The following is a 16,269-nucleotide window of genomic DNA, read 5'->3' on the forward strand; positions in this document are numbered from 1 at the left end:
GCTGAACCAACAGCTGTGACAAAAGGAAGGGGAACTGTCACCGTGAAACTGCGGGACCAACGAGTCATGTGGTCATGAGCTTTTACAAGCGTCCCGCGTTGTGCCACATAAAAATTCTCTTTGTCCCTCGTTTCAGTTCATTTCAGTCAAAAACTTATAATTAAAACAAGAAAATACATTTATCTCCAGACAAAATATGACTATATCTCAATATGTTTTAATTCCTTTGCAGCTGTTCCACAGGTCCACACCCTTAACTTAACATTTCATAATTGGTGAAAAGTTTAGTTACCTTTCACAAAGCAAGGTCACAAATTGTTCTGTAAAGGTTCAGTTATAAAAAAAATAAAACCATACAACAGCCACGAAGGCCAGTCTGAATAAATAAATTACCATTCTGTCGCTTTTTAAAAATGTCAACAACAGATGTTAAGTTGATCAGAAGGGTGTGGGACAGCGTCTCTTTAAAATCCTTGAATCAACTTTGAGTTCAAATGCACCTTTACCGACATACACAACCCCCGTATTTATCTGCTTAAGAAAACTTGGAAGGACACCTGAGAGATTAAATGGATTAAACCCATGCCACTTGCCTCAGCTCTCTTTAGTCTGAAGAATTAAAGGCCCATGTTTCTTCTTTGCAGCAGTCAGAGTCTTTTCTTTTCAACTGGACAACCGTCCCAGCCACAACTGAGTCAGCAAAATAGGAAACACTGGGATATCACTTCCTGCTGGACTTTTTTTTATGGTTCAGCAAGAAACACCGTGGAATACATGAAGTGTTTCCTCCTTTCATTTCCCCCTTTCTTTTTTCTCATATTTTGAATTCTTGTGTTAAACATCAGTGGCCATGGCTTCAGAACAAGCTCGGCTGCACAGATCCGTGCAGAGTCGCCGCTCTACCATCAATTGTCTCTCAAAGTGTGTAGAGGACACCAAAACTTTCCCATTTTCTCAGGAGAAAATGGTTAAAGCATGGAGCTCGCTGGAGAACCTTGATCCTTGCACCAAAACAGAGAAAAAACTTGAATGGCAGCAGAGCATCAGCCTTAATGTTGGAGGGAAGGTGTTTCATATCCCCAAACACTGTGCCATTAAATATCCCAACACCCGCATCGGCTCATTGGTCCTCTGCAGGGACAGAACGAAACTCCAGACTCTGTGTGACGACTACTCCGTTTGCAAGAATGAGTTTTTCTTTGACCGCGATCCCGCTTTCTTCCACCATGTCTGCCATTTCTACACAAGTGGCGTGTTGTGGGTCATACAGGAAATGTGTCCCATCAACTTTGAGGAGGAACTTGCGTACTGGGGTCTCAACCTGAAGGACACTCAGCGCTGCTGCTGGATAGTGTTCGAGGAGAAGGTGGATGAGTTGAAAGACAACCTAAAGGTGGAGAGTGAGCTCATGGCTGAGATTCAGGTAAAGTACAATGACGAGACCTTCAAGGACATGATGTTTGGTGACGTGAGGAAGACTCTGTGGAATATTGTAGAGAATCCCTACTCTTCAGCTGTGGCAAAGGTTGTCGGTGTGCTCTCTAATCTTTTTGTGCTCCTCTCTATCATGGCAATGACTCTCGACTCTGTGGAGGAACTCCAAATATATACAGTTAATGGGAAAACATACGCGCAATGGGTGGAAATCATCACCATTGTGTTCTTTACCGTTGAATATTTATTACGCCTTTTAACCACTCCTGATGTCATGATGTTTTTGATGAGTGGACTCAACTTTGTGGACATGGTGGCAGTAATGCCTTATTTCTTGCAGATCATTTTTGATGCCTTTACTAACACTGAGGACGTGAACACACAGGAAGACCTCAGGACCATGGCTCGGGTCAGCAATCTCGGGCATGTCCTCAAGGTGGTCAAGTTGCTGAGGGTCTTTCGAATTTTGAAGCTGGCCCGACACTCGACCGGCATGAGAGCGTTTGGATTCACTCTGCGGCAATGTTACCAGCAGGCCTCTTGCATTTTCCTCTTTATTGCCATGGGAATCTTCACATTCTCAGCACTCCTTCATTCAGCCGAGAGGGAAACTGAAGGATCCCCCATCAGCAGTATCCCATACGCCTGGTGGTGGGCTGCTGTAAGTATCAGAGGCAGAATAGCCTCTTGAATGTAAATGTTATATTATTCTGTGTTTGTGGTTATACAATTACAACAGTGTGATGTTTTGCTGTGGCAGCCTATCTGTTTCAAAGTTGTAAAGATATGGACAAATGACACTTTTCCACTAACTCGACTCGGCATAGTTATTTTGCTTTTCCATTAGTGATAGTACCTGGTACTTTTTTTAGTACCTGCTCTGGTGAGGTTTCAAGCGAGCTGAGGCGATACTATGCATGACGTTGTCACAGGAAGAGTCATGAGCAAAACATCCGACACAAGAATCAAAGCGGACAATGTCGAACTGTAGATCAGTTAAAAAGACTTAATCCTGAAAATGTGTGTTAATCTCCAACATTTAGCAAGGAAATGTCTAAAATCTCAATATTTAACAGAAGATTCTGGTGTATTTAGCGACGGCACTGCTGCCGGCTATCGCGACTGACTCAGTCCAGTGATTGTGTCAGACGGAGTCTATGCTCCGGTCATGGAGGAAGTACATCAAAAACAACTGCTTTACAATGTCACATGTAAAACAAAGTCACGGCACTTTCATGCAGCTGATGACTCCGCCCACGTTGAGTGGAGTCGAGCCGAGATGAGGCGAGGCGGTACTATGTGGTGGAAGAGCACCAATAGTCTTCAAGTTGCAAAACAGATTCCCATTTTGAGGCCCCGAGAATAGCAATTTGACTGGTGCCTGGTCAGTTTTTATCCACTAATATGTTATTGTTTATTTTGCTCTTAATGAGAACATGATCTACAAAAGTGACATCTAGTTTTATTGACCCAAAACCAGCATTTGTGACCATTGACTCAAAAAGATCCTGACATTGTAAATCAGTTGAGAATTAGGTTCACAATATGAACTTCCATTCCACTTCCATCCTACTTCCTAGACTTCGCCTTTTTAAGTTATTGTTGCCTTTCGCCTATTTTAAAACAGCCTAGCATCTGACATCAACAAGGTATATTTATATATGGTGGATATTGTCCCTTATTTGCATAATTTTCTGTAAAACTCCCAGTGGACGAACAGTTTCTGAAATACTCGGACCAGTCCGACTGCCACTAACAAATATGCCACATTCAAGGTCATTTAAATCACCGGTCTTCTTCATTCCGATGCTCAGTTTGAACTTTGACGGGTTGTTTTGATGATATTTACATGCCTAAATGAACAGTGTCATTATAAAGCGGCTGCTCAGTGTTTTTCTCTTTTCGTAAAAACACCTGTTAAAATTTCCTCTTAAGGCAATACCTAAAGACAGGAAATACCAACACTGCTTTGCGTTAAATGTAAACTTGATGAGTCACAACAGCTGCCTTTTGTTTATTGTGGAATCCAACTCGGCTTTCTGAAGCAAAATTAATCATCCACGTGATTTGGTTGAAGCGATGAAATTCTCTGTCTCTGAATTGGACCACAGCAACACTGAGACATGATTGGACCACTCAAACATGTACCTGCATGTCTGAGACTCCGACATTGACAGGCATATTATTATAAGCAGCAGCTGGAGGCAGAGAAGCGATGAGAGCTCCTGTAGTTCCACACCATTATCTTTGCAAAAAAATAAGTTGGGTTTAAGGAAGTATTTTCCAAAATATAGATGACGTTTGTCTCGATGGAAACACTAATAAACATGTAGTTAATCACTCCACAGCGGTTACTATGGAGCGGTTATATCACCCCCCCCCTCCTCCTCACATGATGATGTTTGACTCTTCGTGCTACACTTTGTCCTTTGCTCTGCTGTGTTTTACAGGAGAGTGAGAACATCCACAAAAACTGATTCATAATTGCATAATTCATAATTTTCTCACTCAGGTCAGCATCTCTACGGTGGGCTACGGCGATGTGGTTCCTGTCACGATCCTGGGCCGCGTGGTGGCCTTTGGCTGCATTTCGTTTGGTATCATCTTGAATGGCATGCCCATCTCCTTCCTCTTTAACAAGTTCTCTGATTACTATGCCAAGCTGAAGTCCCAGGAGTGCAACACTACCACAGTGCAGCGACACTTTCAGCTGAGGAAGCGACTGCGGCACAGAATGGACCTGTGCTTCCATCCGCCAGATGAAGACATCCATACTGCCAGCTTCTGCACTGACTGACCTTAAATGTGATATAGGGATTTATGGAGGGAGTTGCTTGATAGGGATGTCCCGATTCAACTTTTTCACTTCCAATCACGAATCATATGTACTTTAATTACTTATTTTGTAGTGTGGAATGTTAAAATAGGCTTGATCAAGTGATATTACTTAAAGCTTGCCTCAGGATGAGCTAGCGTGGTGCTAACGGCTTGCTCCCTGTGCGGTTTCGTAGCCTCTGATTTCAGAGGTTAAAGAAAAATGTTTAACCTCTGAAATAGCATTAGCACACACACGCTGTTCTTGTGGCGATGTGGGCTCTACATGCATCCAACACACAGATCCCACGTGATCACAACGGGCGATGCTGGATAGAAGTGCTGGAGCGGAATGTACTGCTTGTATCGTAGCGCTTATATCGGAGGTGTTAGAGGCAGTCCCATGTAATCCGATACTCGTTTTTTAGCTGATATCGGACCAATATCAATATTGGATCGGGACATCCCTATTGCTTGGTGAACTTCAGAGCTTTCCGTATGATTGTCTCGGTTCTCTATGTTAGATACAGATGACAGAATTCGCTTTTCCACTACATAGTCCCAGCATGACTGCAGATAGTACCTGGTCACTGGAAGAGTCAAGAATCAAACTGAACAATGCTGAACTGTAGATTGGTTAAAGAAAACCTAAAAATCATAAAAAGTTGCGTCAATCGCCAACATTTAGCAAGGAAATGTTAGTGCTGTCAGTTTAACGTGTTATTAACAGTATTAATGCAAACCCATTTTAACTGCGTCAAATTTTTTTTTATCATGAGATTAACGTCCTTTTTGGCAGAGCAAACTTTGTAGTTTTTTCACATGCTGTAGTAACATTAGAAAAACTACAACACCACACCAGATCTAGCTAAACCGGAAATAAAACAATAAGCACATGAGCCGGCCAGAGAGTTTTAGGCTAATGTTAAGTTTTGAGTGGATGGCGAGCGTTGTGAGCTTTTCCGTCTCCAAGTGGGCTCTCTGTATCCAACGCAGCCTGGATCATTTCTCGATGCACTCCCCACATCCAAGTAATGATGTATGCAGTGTTACCAACCAAGCTGGCAGACCTCTGAACCGTAGTAAGGAGATCACCGAAGACCGCTAGCTCCTTTAGCTCGGATTATCTTATTACAGCAACAACACATTAAACCACGGCACTTTATTCGCAGCACTGCAGGGTGATACACAGCCTCTCTTATTGTTGTGCGGCTCTCAGAGGAATAACTCAAAATATGCAGGGTGACAAAGATATTATCTCAATAAAGCAAGCCGATCCACTTTTCTATATTGATAAGAGCATTAAAATTAGAAAAAAATAATGGGACAAAAAGAAATAAAGAGACAATAGATACAAATGTGGGATTAATCGCGAGTTAACTATAACATTAATGCGATTGATCGCCGTTAAATATTTGAATCGTTTGACAGCACTAATCTCAATGTTTAACAGAGGAGTCTGGTGTATTTAGCGACAGCACTTATGAAAGCACCTGCCGCTGTATTTCAGTTTAGAGACCACAATGACAAGTGTTCACTCTTCCCTTTTGAAGATCTCAACACATTAACCACTTCTGCTTTGCTGCAAGACATCTGAGGAGAGTAAAATCAACACAACTATACATGGGCGTTGTATCTTCATATACCATAATATGAGCCGGTCAGCCTGTCTGCTGAACAGCTGATCCACGTGTAGTCTGACCAGCTTTCCATCTCCTAGTAGCACCATTTAGGAAACAGGTCCTGTAGTCTCATGAATCAGTCCTGGTATCCATTTCGGTAAATATCCATAGTTCTTGGTATAGATGGGCTCTCCTGCCACAAAGCAGGGTTAGCATGATTGTCATGATATGTTTTCTGACTTGACTTGTTTTGCTTCCACCTTCTTCTTAAGATCTGGGTGTATGAGATCAAGAGTACATCTCAATTTTCTCCCCATCAGCATCTCAGCAGGAGACAGGCCCGTTGTTGACTGTGGAGTGATACGATAGCTTAACAGTGACCTGTTTAACTTTGTCTCTACTGTATCACCACTACCCCTTTTCATGAGCTCTTTGAAAGTTTGCACCGCTCGTTCAGCTAAACCGTTGAAGAAGATGGGTGATACGGTGCTGATTTCCATTTCTTGTCATGAACTCTCTGGTTTGTTCACTGACAAAACACTGTGCATTGTCAGAGACAATCATCTCTGGGATTCCATGTGTGCTAAAACAGTTTCTAAGACAGTTTATTGTGGTTGCTGAAGTGGATGAAGTCACAGGGTAGACCTCTAACCATTTCGAATGAACATCCACAATCACTAAGAACAGTTTTCCCATGAAAGGAGCCGCATAGTCTATGTGCAGCCTTCTCCATGGCTTTTCAAGCCACTCCCATGGATGGAGTGGTGCACAGGCAGGTATCTTTCTGTTTCCTGACATGTGGTGCATGCCTTTACCTTTTTCTCTATGTCCATGTCCATGTCCATGTCCATGTTTTGCCCCACCACATGTAGCCTCTGGACAGGCCTTTCATGCGTCTCATTCCTGGGTGTGACTGATGTAACTGTTCCATCAAAGGAGCTTGTCCCTTTCCTGGGATCACGATGCGAGCTCCCCACAGCACACAGCCGTCCTGCACACTCAGCTCATGTTGTCTCTGTTTGTAAGGGAATATAGTTACTGTCCAGATTTTCAGGGCATCCTCTGAGGACATACTCACAGACTCTTGAAAGTAAAGGATCCTTAGATGTCCATTGCTGCAGCTGTTCTGATGTTGTCAGGGGGCTCTGTTCTAGGTCCAGCATCAACACCTGTTCCTCTGGTTCTGTATCCTTGGGTTCCTCCGGCACAGGCAGTCGACTGAGAGCATCAGCATTACCATGGTCTTTACCTGCCCTGTAAAGTATGGGCATTATTCCTTGAGACGCCATCTGTGGAACAGCCTTCAACTCATTTAATAAACTTATCAATGGCTTATGATCTGTACAAATTACAAACTTTCTGCCATACAGATACTTGTGAAAATACTGCACTCCAAAAATAACAGCTAATCCCTCTTTGTCCAGTTGGCAATAGTTCTTTTCGGCAGCAGTGAGTGTGCGTGAAGCAAAACCTATAGGCTTCTCACCACCATCTGCCATACGGTGAGCTAGCACTGCTCCAACTCCATATGGGGAAGCATCACAGGAGAGTATCAGTTCTTTCTTTTCGTTGTAATGCACCAGCACTCTGCTTGATTGTATCAGTTCTTTTGACTCTGTGAAGGCTTTTTCTTGCTCTTGCCCCCACACCCATGGTTCATCTTTTCAGAGAAACGTATGCATAGGTGCCAGTACAGTCGACACTTTAGGCAGAAACTTATTATAAAAGTTCAACAGTCCCAAATAAGCTTTAAGCTCAGTCACTGATGTAGGTGGGGGAGCATTCTGCACTGCTTTCACCTTGGCTGGCAGTGGATGCAACCCTGTCCTGTCCACTTTGTGTCCCAAGAATGTCAGTCTCCATGAACTGCCACCTACTCCTTTTTAGGCATAGTCCGGCATTTTGCAGTAGTTGCAGCACTTGATCCAGTGTCTGCAGATGATCTTTGTCATCCTTCCCTGTCAGAATGATGTCATCCAGGTATACTGCCACATTCTCCATCCCTTGCAGCACACCCTCCATCGTGCGCTGAAATAACGCTGCGCTGGAGCTCACACCAAAGGGTAGTCTTGCGTATGTAAAAAGTCCCTTGTGGGTATTCACTGTTACATATTTCCTTGAATCCTCATCTAACACAATCTGCTGATAAGCATGGCTCATATCTAGCTTGGTATATTTCTCACCCCCAGTAAGACAAGCTATCCACTACAAGCAACACGGCTCTTTTTCGTTCCACCTCCTTTATGTCATTCGCTACGAAAAAATGGTCCAAAACCTCACAGTATTCTTCCCACGTCTGTGAGCTGTTGTCAAATGGCGCCACCGCGCCCACCATAGCCGCCGCCATCGTCTTCACCAGCATCATTCGAACTAGCCCTAGCAACGACTTCGCTTAACATCACTCGTTAAGCAGACTTGACTTTGCAGTGCTTTTATCCTCGTCGCCATATGTAGTATCTTCATATACCATAATAATGAGCCGTATTTAGTCTTGGTAACTGCGTTTATTATTTTTATTATTAAACAACATGTAACTTGTCCAGCCCAGAACAACAACTTTCCGCCCCCTACATAGAAAACACTCCCCATATTACCCAGCGCCCATGCGTCCCCTTCTGGTGTGGAGTGTGGCGACACCTCATATGTCACTTCACAACAGGCATGAACTGTACGATCACGTATAACACTGCACAGCGTTAATAATAAAATAAAGCATCAGAAAAATGTATTCCAGTTTGTTTTTAAAAGATCAAAATGGATGAGGTTTACTTTATGTAATCCCCCTCCTCTATCACACGCTATTCCCTGTTTACTAATATGTGTTTTGTCTCCATTCTTTTCTGCCACCTGCATACTTTTATACAGTTTATAGTGTGTATTCAAAGCATTCAGTCTCTTATCAATACTACAATGGTACTTGTATTATAGAGTTGAGAATAATAAATCAGAGGCAAATGTGGAATAGTCGAGTGCATTTTATTTCACACACAACGGCAGATACAAGGTGCCGTACAAGAACATTAAAAACAACCACTTTAAATTACAGTTCAGTAACAAGACTGTAGGTAATAATTTTGTTAAAGTAATATTTTGGTTGTGCCATGTTGGGGTTTTTTTTAGCAATAACTTGGTAATAAGGGTACATGTATGTTTGTTCTACAGATAGACAAAGTTTACTATGACCATGATGTAGATATAATTACATAATTGTCTCAACAACACTTGCACTGTAAAACCAACACAACCTCAGCACTCCTGTCAGTATTCAGTGCATTTACATTAAATTTGTTTAATCTGTAGTGATGGAAGCCTCACACGAGCACTGAAGAAGTGACCAGGATCAAGCCACTGGAGCATGAAACGCACACTAGTGGGAGCAGAGACACTGGCAGTGTGGGTCCCCACGGGTACATTCGTAGCTGTGGCTATGACAGCACAAACAGGCTCCGCCCAGCAGCAGCATTATCTTCATTACTGCATTATCTTCCCTCACAGCAGCTCTGAGACATGCCCACTGAATTTATTAATCATTTCTGTAGCTTCAGGAACATACACAGGAATACGGAGCTGCCGCTTTCAAAGGTAAGTTTTCAGTCCTCATCTGCTATTAAAAAAAACAACAACAAGTGTGTAAGTACGCGTAAAATGAGAAGAAGTACGTTTGCGTTTCAGAGTAACGGGAAATATAGTACGATGCAGTACTGGGGTCAAAGGATCGAAAAGTCACATTTTTATTGGGGCTTCACAAATGAAAAAGTACTTGATCTTTTACTCACATCACAGCACCGAGTTATCTTTAACATCAGGGCTTTGAAAAGATTGTTGAAAAAACTGATTTTGTTTGAAGAAGTAGAATCACACAGACTTCAGAGGAAATCACCTCTTTTGTGGACTGGAGGAAATGTGTGATCGTTGTAGACAATGTCGCGCCTGTGTGCGGCTGCTATTCAATAATACATAGTAATAATAATGAACACGGAGCTTTATTCTCATATTATGACTTATTCTTGTAAAATTATGACTTTATTATTCTTGTAATATTACGACTTTATTCTTGTAATATGACGACTTTACTCTCGTAAAATTGCGACTTCATTATCATATTACGACTTTATTCGCGTAAAATAACAACTTTATTCCCGCAATATGACGACTTTATTCTCGTTATATTGCGACTTTATTCTCGAAAGATTTAAAAAAGGAAATCAATAAATAAAAATCTCTTCACTATGGCCCTAATACCCCGTCGTAGTATCCTCCATATTCATTTTCGATTTAATATACAGGAGTATGTATAGTCTTCAAGCCAACACATATCTACTGTATGTCTGCGTGGATGTAGTCAAACACGGTAAAGAGCAGTGTAAAACAAAAGGTTTTCTTTGAAGGAAGTGACTTTGACATCGATGTTGTTGTCAATCTCAACTTCCTCTCTGGACTTGTTTTATTTATTTATTTATTTTGGCTGAAGTGGCCCTTTAAGATTTGACACACACATTCATTGACATAATACATTCCCTAGAACCCTTGCCCTAACCTTAACCATTACAACTATGTGCCTAACAGAATTCAAACCCTAACCCGAAAACCACATCTTAACCCCTCCCGTGAAAAAGCCATTTCTAGGGGTGTCAGAATGTGAGGACCAGCCAAAATGTCTTCAATTTCTCAAAATTTTCCTCACTTCCTTAGCTGTATAGGTTTTTTGGTCCTCACAAAGACCCATAAAAGTAAACACACACATACATTCATCATCATCATCACACAATAGAACCATGGAAATGTCAGGTTTGTCATGTATATTCACCACACTCTGTTAAATCCTACAAATATAGGAGTGTTTCATGGGCGTGGACTGTACACTCACGCACAGAACAATGCACTTAAAGCAGGACTTTATGTTTATTATACAGCCACAGGCCAATCTTGGTCTCATCTTAAAAATGTATTCCAATTTTTATATACCTTACGAGTTATAAAGGTTATTCATTTACTTTTTGCTAATATTTGTTTTGTCTCCATTCTTTTCTGCCACCTGCATACATTTATACAGTTTATAGTAGGGGTGGAACAGTTCACAAAAGCCACGGTTTGGTTCATTTTGCGGTTTTGGTTCGCGGTTTTCTGTTGGGTTGTTTTTTTTTTTTTTTTTATACCATACCATGTATCAGATCTATAGCCTAATAATTAGATTTTTTCTTAAGGACATGCCATGCAATGTTGCAAAAACTGAAATAATGAGGCAGCTTGATTAGGGGTTAAGTAACAATCCAGACATTTTGAAACAGTAAGAGGAATGCATTTACACGTTTATATATTTATTCTAGTTTCCATTCCATTCTGTCACTGCTTGTGTCAGTGCTTCAGAAAGATGCTCACTTGTGTGGCTTTCATAAAGTGGGCACATTTCGTGAAACCATATCTGTCCTCGGGGGGGCGTGACAGAAAATAATAGAGAACCAGTGCTGTAGCTCATTGAGCTACACAATTCTGATTAGGAAGAGACCACGCTTGAGTTTATATATCGTTTCGTTTACAAGGTATTGAACCGGAATGTCCGAACCTGTCGATATCTTTCCAACTTTACCGAACTGTGACGTCTCCGCAGATGCGGTAGCACATTTGAAGTGTTTCCGCTAGCATAAGTAACGCGTGTTGTGCGGTGCTTGCATACAGTTACAGTTTTGTCCACCAACTTTTTAACGAAACGATGCTGCCTGCACATCCTCCAACTCTGGGGCGCCGGTCTTCTCTTGACATTATAATTTACCTGCATTATAATATCCCTGCACCGTGTCCCGAACCGTGACAAGCATACCGAACGGGACGGAATTTTTGAATGTACCTTTCCACCTCTAGTTTATAGTGTTTATTCAAAGAATTCAGTCTCCTATCAATACATTTCTATTTAACAATGTTGCAAATGAAGAGCAAAATGTTTGTGAGTTTCGGGAAACTAGAATCTTACATTTATTGTAGTGTAGTCTTCCAGGAACTCAGTGAAGTGAGTTGAGAATAATACATCTGAGACAAATGTGGGATAGTCAAGGACACTTTATTTATAGACCGCTTACAGTTCAGTAACAAGACTGTAGTCATAACTTTTACTACAGTAATATTTACTGTTATTTAATATTTAATATGCCATGTTGTTTTTTAGTAATCACAAGTAATAGCTTGGTAATGACAAAGGTAAATGTATGTGGGTCATATTATTAAATCTAAATTCTACAGATGGACACTTTCGCATGTTACTTATATGATATTATTACACTGGTATGAAACTCAGCATGACGTCGACCTGTAAATGATTGAATAAAGGTTGTTGTAGCTTCTTGTCTGTTTTAAAAGTAAGAAAAGGAGGAAACACCGGTGTCGCAGTGAATGCTGCAAAAAATACAGTATACCACAGTGTTACGGCCTCTGCCGTATTGGTTTGCTGTTTGTGTGGTGTCTTTTGTTTCCCCATAAACGTATGTTAACAGTGGTTAACTGGATTATTGTTTGTGGAGGTATTTGTTTAATTTTATTTTTATTTAAACAAATATTTATTTGTTAAATCAGTATTTAATTAATATACTGATTTACATGCAGTTTGTTTATGCATTTCTTTAAACGGATAAGCATCTGGTTTTATGTTGCTTCCATCTACCCCGTGGTCGTATCAACAGGAAGCAGCTGTTCACGTGAACACCATTTAAAATAAACCCACAAGCCATTTCCATTTGACACAGGCCTCAACAGGATGGACAAATGAACACAGACTCTTTCTGACCCTATAACCGATACTAATCATCAAACTACTGTAAACTACAAACTACAGTGTGCACAGTTCTAATATTCTGGATCTTTTCCTTAACAACTATTACAGAAAATGTCACTAAAATGATTTTTTTTTGCTGATTAGAAATGTGTCTGTTTTTTTCTCTGCAGAGATTCAAGGATGAAGAGAATCAGATGTAGAACTTTCTGGCTGGCAGTCGGTCTTGGTGTGTTGGTCCTCAGTCTCTGTAGGAATTATAGTGACCAAATAAAAAACCTTCACAAATGGGAAAACATAAACAAACGCATTTATAATGATGAGAGACAAGAGGACAGTCAAATTAGACAAGAACCCCCAACCCATTATGTCTTCCCCTGGCCAAATTGTCAAGAAAATACATCTGCTGCGAACGTCACAGATTTCAGCTCTCTTCCTGGTCATATAAAAGACTTTCTGCACTATGGACACTGTCGGCATTTCCCCATGCTACTGGATGTTCCAGACAAATGTGGAGGAGCGAATAAATCTGCAGATGTCTTCCTCCTTCTGGTCATTAAGAGCTCCCCCGGAAACTACGAACGCAGAGAGGTACTGCGCAAAACCTGGGCTAAAGAGAGGCTACACAATGGTAAGAAGATTCACAGGGTCTTCATCTCAGGAACAACTGATACTGGTTTTGAAAAACTGAGACAGAACAAACTACTTGAAATGGAGCATCGTGAGTACAATGACATTCTCCAATGGGACTTTGTGGACACATTCTTCAATCTCACACTGAAGCAGATACTCTTCCTCGAATGGATGGAGAGGAACTGTCCAAATGCTCGCTTCTTGCTGAACGGTGATGATGATGTATTTGCCAACACAGACAACATGGTGGAGTATCTCCAAAGCTTTAAGGACAATGATGGAAGCAAACACCTCTTTGCTGGCCATTTGATACAGAATGTTGGACCCATCAGAAACCCACATAGCAAATATTTTATCCCGGTTCAAGTGCAAGAGTCAAATTCATACCCCCCTTATTGTGGTGGTGGGGGCTTCCTCCTGTCTGGCTATACAGCTATGGTCATATACAAGATGTCTCAGTCCATTCCCATTCTTCCCATTGATGATGTTTACATGGGGATGTGCCTGGCCAAAGCAGGACTTAAGCCTTTTTACCATATGGGTGTGAAGACTGCCGGAATGAATATTCCCTCCAAAAAAGTGGATAAATATGACCCTTGTTATTATAAAGACATGTTATTGGTGCACAGATTCCTTCCAGGTGGCATATTTCTTATGTGGCAAAGAATACATGACTCCAAACTGAAATGTTAATATTTCAGTGTTTAGGAGCATGAGGTGGCAGTATGCTGCACACAGTTCATCAACTCTCGGGTTGGTATCAGGTCAGAGGCGCATAGCAATTTAACATGACATGCACTAAGATTGTGTGCAAGTTGCACCTGACAAGATAAAGTTCATCATTCTAATAATAAATCCAGCCTAAATATTTCTTTCTTTATGCAAGCTAAGTTATGTTTAAATTATGAAATTATTGTCTGAATTCAATTCATATTTAGTTGACAATGACACCTTTTTGACACCAGTTTACAACCAAAAGGGTTAGGGTTGCTTAGGATAGTTTAAGGAACCAAACAAATATTCATTTGCATGCAGCAAGCTGAAGCTGAAAGAAAAGAATTTGCAGGCAACAAAAAAACTAACCCCACCAAAAAACAAAAAACTCAACACAGGCCTATGGAAACGCCAGGCAATGTTAAGAGAGGAACCAACAAAGAGGAGCACAGAGACTAATTACTCAAGGGAACATTATATAATTGGGCACAAGTGAAAAACATCCAGGCAGGGCAGACAGTCACATAAGTGATGATCAGAAGTAAAAATTAGCAACAGACATGCGATAAGAAACAACAAATCAACAGGAGAGAGCAGGATATATAAAGATCAACATAGTAATTTCTTTTGCTTTAGCTCAGTGATTTATATTCAGTGGTTTTATGGTAAGTTAAGTAAGTTAAGTAAGACTTGGGCAAATGTTCTGTACGTATACTCAACAAAAATATAAACAACGCATTTATTGCCCCAATTTTCCATGAATAGACGCAAAATATGCAAACTAAAGATTAATTTCTCTTAGATTTGTGTGACAAATGTGTTAGATTCTGTATTAATGTGCAATACAGTCATCCATCCACCTGACAAGTGATTCATATAAAGATGCTGATGGAAGAGTGTGGTTATTGTTCATGTGAGCCTTGGACTGGTCACAATAACAGGCCACACTAAAATGTGCAACACCTTTATTAGACACTGAACGAGTGTCTTAGAAGTGTCACTCTTACGACTGGCTCTCGGTGGCAACAAAACATGTGTAAGGCACACGTGATGTGAAATAAGATGAGTGTTGATACAAGTTAAACGTGCAATGAAGTGTGGAAGTGAGTGTCAGTGTCTGGTGTGACTGCACTGTTGATCATGTTACTGATTGTGGCCTGTGGAATATTGGTCCATATTGGAGAAATAAGCCTTTTGTTTGCATGCTGGAAATCTTACACCTTTTCCTTGATTTCATAGAAAATGGTAGCAAAAACAAAAGTGTTGCATCTATATTTGTTGTGTGTCAGTGTAAATCTGTACGGACTTTTTTTAAATAATGCATTGTGTGTATTACATGATTATATCATTTTTGTCAGCTTGACTCCTAATTGAATATTGTTTCAAAAAACACCAATGACCAAATTTCAGTTTGCTTACTGACTCTCACTTTTTTTTAATTATTATTTTAAAATTAGGGACAGCACACATAAATGAACATCCATGTGTAAATGTGCCAAATATTATATATAAATTATTATAAATTATATCATATGTATATACTGTACATATATATATGTATATACATATACATAATCTGGTCATACATGAATGTAAACTACAGCGTGACTGGTGGGTGGAGGATAACAAAGACAAGGTGGTGAAGTTAGTTGTAGAGTTAAAACTTTGACTTGTGCAGGGATATTAGAACGCCATGCACACAGGCTTACAAAAAACAATTCCTCAGGGTTTAGTAAGACAGATGCTGTCTTATTCTTTTGTCTGTTATTTTATTTTATTTACTCTAATATTCTTTTGTCTCGACATTCAGATGAAGGCATGAGAGGTAATGTGTAGATTTTTTTATATTTGATATGCAAAGTTCGATTTTTATACAAATGTCTCAAACAGAACCACTATTGAGATGTTTTGCAGGAATCAAAGCATATATCATCAGTTATGTACAACAATCACACAATCAAATATCAATCGTCAGTACTATAGGCCATGCTTTAAAAAAAAGTTGGTATTTTTTCTTTTTCAATGTCTACTGAATAAACTTGTCTACAGTATGTGTCTCCTTATTATACATAAGGTTAGTATTTTGTTGTTGGAAATCACCTATTTTATGACAGCAGATTAATTTCATTTATACATTTTCTTTTATAATACATGCTGTTGTATACTGTTGCATATCATATATACATATATATGTGTACATATATATATATATATACTGTATATATGTATATATGTATATGTTGACACAACTTAAGTTGCACTGCTGGGATTAGTTATGAATTCTAAACTATG

The 16,269-nt window shown here is 40.2% G+C and overlaps 2 protein-coding genes and 1 pseudogene across 3 annotated transcripts; 2 read left to right on the forward strand and 1 right to left on the reverse strand.

The window, feature by feature from the left end:
• The first annotated feature begins 430 nt into the window (after positions 1-430).
• LOC122780513 (potassium voltage-gated channel subfamily V member 2-like) lies at positions 431-4,320 on the forward strand. 2 transcript variants are annotated; one of them, XM_044043506.1, is made up of 3 exons: positions 431-1,423; positions 1,775-2,095; positions 3,947-4,320. In XM_044043506.1, exons 1-3 carry the CDS (start codon positions 851-853, stop codon positions 4,229-4,231), a joined length of 1,179 nt encoding a protein of 392 aa, XP_043899441.1. In that variant the 5' UTR covers positions 431-850; the 3' UTR covers positions 4,232-4,320. The 2 variants fall into 2 exon arrangements, with proteins under 2 accessions (XP_043899441.1, XP_043899440.1); XM_044043505.1 differs by having other exon boundaries at positions 431-2,095.
• A 1,771-nt stretch (positions 4,321-6,091) lies between these two features.
• LOC122781013 lies at positions 6,092-8,232 on the reverse strand (annotated as a pseudogene).
• A 970-nt stretch (positions 8,233-9,202) lies between these two features.
• Positions 9,203-16,028, forward strand: LOC122781014 (N-acetyllactosaminide beta-1,3-N-acetylglucosaminyltransferase 3-like). The gene is made up of 2 exons (XM_044044502.1): positions 9,203-9,452; positions 12,804-16,028. Exons 1-2 carry the CDS (start codon positions 9,226-9,228, stop codon positions 13,954-13,956), a joined length of 1,380 nt encoding a protein of 459 aa, XP_043900437.1. The 5' UTR covers positions 9,203-9,225; the 3' UTR covers positions 13,957-16,028.
• Positions 16,029-16,269: the final 241 nt, after the last annotated feature.

The sequence above is a fragment of the Solea senegalensis genome, linkage group LG14, assembly GCF_019176455.1.
Source record: "Solea senegalensis isolate Sse05_10M linkage group LG14, IFAPA_SoseM_1, whole genome shotgun sequence".
Taxonomy (NCBI): Eukaryota; Metazoa; Chordata; class Actinopteri; order Pleuronectiformes; family Soleidae; genus Solea; species Solea senegalensis.

Coding starts and splice junctions, on each gene's coding strand:
- LOC122781014 (XM_044044502.1), top strand. CDS start 9,226: ATGAAACGCACACTAGTGGGAGCAGAGACACTGGCAGTGTGGGTCCCC. Junction 9,453..12,803: donor CGGAGCTGCCGCTTTCAAAG/GTAAGTTTTCAG, acceptor TTTTCTCTGCAG/AGATTCAAGGATGAAGAGAA.
- LOC122780513 (XM_044043505.1), top strand. CDS start 851: ATGGCTTCAGAACAAGCTCGGCTGCACAGATCCGTGCAGAGTCGCCGC. Junction 2,096..3,946: donor ACGCCTGGTGGTGGGCTGCT/GTAAGTATCAGA, acceptor TTTCTCACTCAG/GTCAGCATCTCTACGGTGGG.